Source organism: Castor canadensis, chromosome 3 (genome assembly GCF_047511655.1).
Source record: "Castor canadensis chromosome 3, mCasCan1.hap1v2, whole genome shotgun sequence".
In the NCBI taxonomy this organism is placed as follows: Eukaryota; Metazoa; Chordata; class Mammalia; order Rodentia; family Castoridae; genus Castor; species Castor canadensis.
The window spans coordinates 7261458-7268220 of NC_133388.1; the positions used below are offsets into that span (position 1 = coordinate 7261458).

General features: G+C 44.6%; 1 protein-coding gene and 1 non-coding gene across 7 annotated transcripts in view; both read right to left on the reverse strand.

Annotated features, from left to right (window-relative positions):
* Positions 1-6238, reverse strand: part of Mark3 (microtubule affinity regulating kinase 3) — a 119578-nt gene extending 113340 nt beyond the window's left edge. For 3 of the 6 annotated variants that reach the window (XM_074067092.1, XM_074067088.1, XM_074067089.1), the window contains exon 1: positions 6076-6237. In XM_074067092.1, the coding sequence (XP_073923193.1) occupies positions 6076-6144 (69 nt within the window). In that variant the 5' untranslated portion in view covers positions 6145-6237. Of the gene's footprint in view, positions 1-6075 lie in introns of all 6 variants that reach the window. The other 3 variants (XM_074067090.1, XM_074067087.1, XM_074067091.1) reach the window with 2 other exon arrangements.
* Trnav-aac (transfer RNA valine (anticodon AAC)) lies at positions 2480-2552 on the reverse strand. The gene has a single exon. It is a non-coding gene; the product is annotated as a tRNA-Val (tRNA).
* Positions 6239-6763: the final 525 nt, after the last annotated feature.

A 6763-nucleotide genomic window follows, 5' to 3' on the forward strand; every position in this document is an offset into this window, starting at 1 on the left:
TCCATTCAGTGCCTCAGCTAAGTTTTATTTTATTTTATTTTAATTTACCCAGGCTGGCTTTGAACCACAGTCCTCCTGATCTGTGTATCCTGAGTAACTAGGATTAGAGGCTACCATCACCTGGCTTTTCAAAAAATTTTAAATTAGTATCTTAAAGTGCAGGATGGGTGTGCTAGCTTTGGCCAATGCTGGGGGCATGGCTCAAGTGGTAGAGCACCTGCCTAGTAAGTACAAGGGTTCAAACTCCAGTACACCTTCACCCCCCCAAAAAGACACAGAGGGGTGCTAAGGACTTGCAGCAGAGCTGAACAGTGGGGGCACCAGTGGGGCTCTCTTTTGGGCCTCACCCATTCTAAGCACCAGGTCTTCACCACTCCCCAGGTCAGACAGCTGATCGGGAAGATTCTTGGGATCACAGTAGGTTCAGGTGCCCACCCAGGCATGCCATCTTCTAGTATATCCTGCTTGAGATCCCCACTCTGGAGCTGCCAGCCTCTTTAGCATTGGAGCCACACATGATTCTCAAAGCCAGGACTTAAGGTCATTTTTTTTTTTTTTGGTGGTATTGGAGTTTAAAATCAGGCCTTGGTTCTTGCTAGGCAGGTGCTTTATCACTTAAGCCATGAACCTGTCCCTAAGGTCAAATCATTGTGATGATAATACTAGAATGCTGTTTGCCTTCTTCAAATTCATCCTGATCTAGACTCCTCACTGTAAGTAACCTTTAAGAAATTTGTCAAGTTTAGCTGGGTGATGGTGGCTCAAACCTGTAATCCTAGCTACTTGAGTAGAGCTGAGATTGGGAGGAACCAGGTTCAGGTCCAGCCTGGGCAAATAGTTTACAAGACCTCATATCCAAAATACCCAGAGCAAAATGGACTGGAGCTGTGGCTTAACTGGTAGAGCACCTGCTTTGCACTCATGAAGCCCTGAGTTCAAATTCCAGTCCCACCAAAAAAAGAAAAAAAGAAAGTTGTGAAGTTTAGGTGTAGCATCAAATAAGAATATCCACAATTATGTAAAGCTATTAAAATATTACTTCCCTTCAGTCAGTGTAAGATTAGGTTTTCTTTATCCTCTTCCACCCTCAAAGCAAAACAACAGAGACCACAGCAGTTGAAGACTCCAGAGGTGGGTTTCTGGTATTCTCATTGCACTGACTGAGAAGCGAGGTGCAAATCAATCAAGAGACTGCCCAGCAGCTTTTAGAGAATGACCAGCTGACCGTTGTATCATAGAGCATTGGAACAAGGGCAGAAGAATGAGTTTGTTTAGTGGGAATATATATTACATGGAAATCCTATTTATCAACCTGGGCGTGGTTGTACATGCCTGTAATCCCAGCACTCAGGAGGCTGAGGCCAGAGGGTCAAGAGTTTGAGGCCAACTTGGGCTACACAGTGAGACTCTGTCTCAAAACAAACAAATAACAATAAGAGAGAGAGAGAGAGAGAGAGAGAGAGAGAGAGAGAGAGAGAGAGAGAGAGAGAGAGAAAGTATCTCTGATTGAAGTGCCATTGCAGATGCCAGCCTGAGGGGTACTGAATGTAATCCACCTCCTATGACATGGAGAAAGAATCTCTACTAGCTCAGCTGCTTAAAACCTGAATGAAACTTCTGTGATTCTTTTAAAAATGTGAATGAAGAGAGCTGCTATCTTAACTGTATTCTCAATGTAAATATCCATTTTAATAATTACACAGATCTCTCAAGTTGGCCCCAGATGTCCCTTCCTGAAGTGGGATGTGTGTTTGGGTAACAAACACATGTAGGCATCTTCAAGACTACTTTTTGGATTCAACTTGAAGGAGAAACTGAGTAGGTGTGAGGCAATCAGCAGGAATTGGTGAGACTCCCTGTGGACAACCTTGCCAAATGGACAGGTGTCTGTGTGCTCCCTGCCACACTGTTAACGTGATTTCCCGAATTCTGTTCTCAGGTTGCTTTGAAATCAAGCTTGGTTTTCCACCAAAGAGCAGTGTGGAGGCACCGAAGTTTCCATGTAATAAGTGTTCCATTGGGTTCCTCAAAAACTGCAAGGAAGCCTGGGGATGTATCTTAGTGGTTAAGTGTTTGCCTAGCATGCACAAGACCCTGAGTTCTATCTCCAGTACCACAAAAACAAAACAAAACAAAAAACCTGTAATGTAAGGAGTCGTGCCTTGGAGGCTCACGCCTGTAATCCTAGCTACTCAGGAGGCAGAGATCAAGAGGACCATGGTTCGAAGCCAACCAAATAGTGTGAGACCCTATCTTGAAAAAACCCTTCACAAAAAAAAGGGCTGGTGGAGTGGCTCAAGCAGTAATAGTGTCTACCTAGCAAGAATGAGGTCCTAAGGTCAAACCCTAGTACCACTCCCCCTGCAAAAAAAACCCAAAAAAACCAACTGTAAGGAATTAATAACTGTAAGATGCATAATAACAATACCATAGTCATTGCTAACAAAACTAGTAGTGATTCTTTGTTCCTTTTTATTTTTGGTGGTACTGGGATTTGAACTCAGGGCCTCATGCTTGTTAGGCACGTGCTCTACCACTTGAGCCACTCCACCAACCCAGTGATTCTTAGTATCTAATATCTGATTATAAATAATGTGTAATTTTTCTTTTAAAAAACCCAAACAAGAAATAAAAGAGAATCCTGCTGTGTTGCATTTTAGAGAGATATGCAAAATTATAAGTTTTTAATTTTAATTAATTTATTTTGTAGTATTGGAGCTTGAACTCAGGGCCTTACGCTTGCTAGGCAAATGCTCCACCACTTGACAATAAGTTTTTCTATTTTTATTTATTAATTTTTTTGAGATAGAGTCTCCTTAATGATGAAATGCCACCATTGTTAGCCCAGGCTGACTTCAAACTTGCCATTCTCCTGCCTCTGCTTCTGTAGCTTTGGAATTCCAAGTGTGTACAACCATATTTGGCTTTGCTTCTGTCTTTTTGAGATGGGGGTCTTGTTATGGTGCCCAGGCTGGTCTTGAACACTTGTACATAAGTGATCATCCAGCATGATGGAATTGCAGTCATTGCCACTGCACTTCTCTGTAAGTTTTGTTTTTTAATGCAATTTTATTTTGTGGTACTGGGGTTTGAACTCAGGGTCTCACACTTGCTAGGCAGGTGCTCTACCACTTGACCCACTCCACCAGTCCCCCAAAATACAATTATTTTTATAAAAATATATTATTTGTTAATATGTAATAAGCTTATTATCACTTAAAAACGAGTTAATAAATATTTTTACAATCTCAGTTTTCATTCTAAAACTATAACTATTGATATAACAACAAATGTAAAAGATCTTTGGGGCCCTCAGTAGTTTTAAGAGTTAAAGGGGTCCTGAGAGCGAAAAGTTTGATAACTGCCACATTAGACAAAAGCCAAATGCCCCTGCCCTGGCACAGAGGTGTTATTTCAGAAAACACAAGTTGAGGTAGTCCACGTTTTTGTCACAGGTGGGGTGCCCTGCCCTTTGCATGACCCACCACTATAGCTGCAGCCTGTTCAGGCACTGGACAGTAGGGGCTTTTCAAGCCAGGAGGACACTGGCCCTATGAGCCATTGCGGCAGGTCTCTCCTCCACACAGGGCTTCAGGATCCAGGAACTGCAGGTCATATGTAGCCTTCAAGTTCCTTTTCACATCCGCAAGGACACCTGAGCCACATTCATTCCATGGGTCGTAGCCACTGTAGCAATCATCAGCTGACTTTTTCTGTGAGGCTGCAGTGCGCACACACGCATATGATTGGACCTTGTTGGTTCTTTCAGAAGTCCCCTCGAGGCCTCCCTGCTGCATATACTTGCATTCTCTTATGCAACTGTATCCCACCATGTGTTTAACTGTGCTTCAGTATTTAAGTGGGTCAGGGCTATCCCTTCTCCGTTCTGGAGTTTATGATGTTGATAAATCCCTCCACTGGTGGCATTTCATCATTAAGGAGCATCTCCCAAAGGCTCATAGCTGCTCTGTTCCTTGTGATAATAGTTCACATCGAGCTGGGCACCAGTAGCTCATGCTTTATAGTCCTATCTACTTGAAAGGCAGGCAGCAAGAGGATCTTTGTTTGAAGCCAGCCCTGGGCAAACAGTTCTTGAGACCCTATCTCGAAAAAAAACGACATAAAAAATGGCTGGTGGAGTGGCTCAAGTGGTGGAGCACCTGCCTAGCAAGCGTTAGACCCTGAGTTCAAACCCCAGTACCACCAAAAAAAAAAGTTCATATTGGAGAAGTTCTCCCTGTTACCTTTGTATTTGAATGATGACTTCTTGAGGCATAATACTTTGGGGGGAGGGTCACACTTCTGTTAGAGCTGTGTGACCATTTATTGGCTTGTGCCTGCTGGCATGAAATGCTATTGTGGACAAGGCGCAGGCCAACCTAGTATCTACAGATGACCACATATTTCTGGCTGGTCACCCAAAAAGTCTTTATTTTTGATGTTCACTAACTCTTTGCCTACTGATCTGTATCAGATTTTCTTGGCATATTTCTTATTTCTTTCTTTGGTTGCTTTTCACCTGGCATGCATTGTTTGGGGGGATGGGCATTGTTTGAACTCAGGGCTTGAAATCTATTAAAGTTAATGTTCCTAGCTACTTAAGAGGTGGAGAGCAGTTTGATTGGAGCTATCCCAGGCAAAAGTTTGCAAGACCCCATCTTAACCTATAAGAAGCTGGGTGCAGGACCCATTAACTTGGTGCATGCTCATTCCGGCTATTCAGCACAAATAGGACCTCAGTCCCAGCTGGCCCAGGCATCAGCATGAGCCCCTATTCAAAAAGTAACTAAAGTAAAAACGGCTGGGGCATGGCTCAAGTGGTAGAGCATCTGCCTAGCAAGTGCAAGGCCCTGAGTTCAAACCCCAGTGTTGAAAGAATGCAGTCAGTGTCCTGGTCATCAGTCATTCCTGCCCTGTTTTGCATTGAGCTTCCATGCCACTGAGCTGGCTCTGACTCTCTGTCACTGAGTCATCTCGGGTCCATTATGTGGAGATGCAGGGGAAGTTTCTTTCTCTCTGCCATGGATCAAGTTCCTCCACCCTGGTTTGTTTGTACACTCTCTTTTGTTTGAGAAAATATTGCCATATTTTCCTTTGTAGACTAAAAAAAAAAAATTCCAAACAAGGATCACACACTGTATTTAGTAGGAAAGTGTCTTTTGTCTACTCCAGCTACCTTAACAAAATACTGTAGGTTGGGCAGCATCAACAACAGAAGTTTGCCTTCTCGCAGTTCTAAAGGCTGGATGGTCCAAGATCAGGGTGCAGTTCTGGTGAGGGCTCTCTTCCTGGCTTGCAGATGGCTGCCTACTTGCTGTGTCCTCACTTGGTAGAAAAAAAGAAAGCCAAGGAGCTCTCTGGTGTCCCTTGTAAGGGCACTAATTTCATCATGAGGCCCCCCCGCCTTCTGACCTCATCTAACCCTAATTACTTCCCAAAGAACCTACCTTCAAACACTGTCACACTGGGGTGAAAGACATCCATGCAGGAATTCAGGAGGACACAACCTTCAGTTCACCGCTCCCTCCTTTAATCTAGGAGACTTCCTCAACCCCTGGCTTTCTATTAGTCTTTCACAACACTGACATTTGCACTTCCCTTTCAGACTCCCCATGTCATGCTTGCACATCTGCCATGGTGTTTCTTTTCATTGGTTCATGTTTATCTTAAGCTGCTCTGCTCTGCCTTCTATTTACTCTGATGTTAGGTGAGGAAATTCTTCCAAACCCTTCCCATAATATTTACTTACTTTTTTGGTGGTACTGGGGTTTGAACTCAGGGCCTCAAGCTTGGTAGGCAGGCACTCTACCACTTGAACCACTCCACCAGCCCTTTTTTGGGACGGGTATTTTTCGAGATAGGGTCTCTTAAACTATTTGCCCAGGGTGGCTTTGAACCGTGATCCTACTGATCTCTGCCTCCTGAGTAGCTAGGATTACACTTTTGAGTCACCAGTGCTCAGCACCCCTCCCATCTTAAGTGGAAGTATTTATTTTCCCTCTGTATCAGTTAGGATTAGGTTTAGCTGCATGTACCAGAAAAAAATATATATACTTAAATAAGAAAGATAGATACCTGTTTGCCTCCTAGGAGAAGTCTGGAGGGCAGCAGTGTGAAGTGGGCACGGTGGCTTTGCTGCAGCATCTGAGCCAGGCTCTTGCCTTTCTGCCCCACTCAGACCCACCTTCTTCTCACTACAAGACCACTCTGGCCAGGGGCATCTTCTCTAAGATTCTTTGGGTTACACTTTTCCCCTCTTCTTTGCCTCCTCTTCCTTCCCCGACTCCTCCTCCTCCTCTTTCCCTCCCTTCTGCTTCCGCCGCCTTCTTCTCTGAGTTCCTCTCAGCCCAGCCAGCTTTGGTAGGTGGCTCACATGCCAGGTGGACTCTGAGACTCTGGTTACCAACTCTGGTTCCCTTGTCAGGCATTTTTGCTGTGCTCACAGAGCAAGCTGAGCAAGAGGGCACAAATCAGCTGCACAAACAAGTGGCTTCCTCTCTTCCTCCATATACGGCCTCATCAATGATTTGGGCAATTACCCAGATTGAGTCTTTGCTACAAGAAGCCCAAAGTGACCAGGTGGCAGGAGGGGCTTAGGTCTAACAAAACTTGACTGTCTCCCATGGTATAATCACTGGCTCACACAACTTGACTTCAGACCCACCAAGGCTGGAGAAGCCTGTTGGGTGAGTGGCCCAGTGTGGCGGTCATGGGTTTCTGCTTCCACACCTTGCTCCCGACAGTCAGCTCTCTGAGTAGCTCT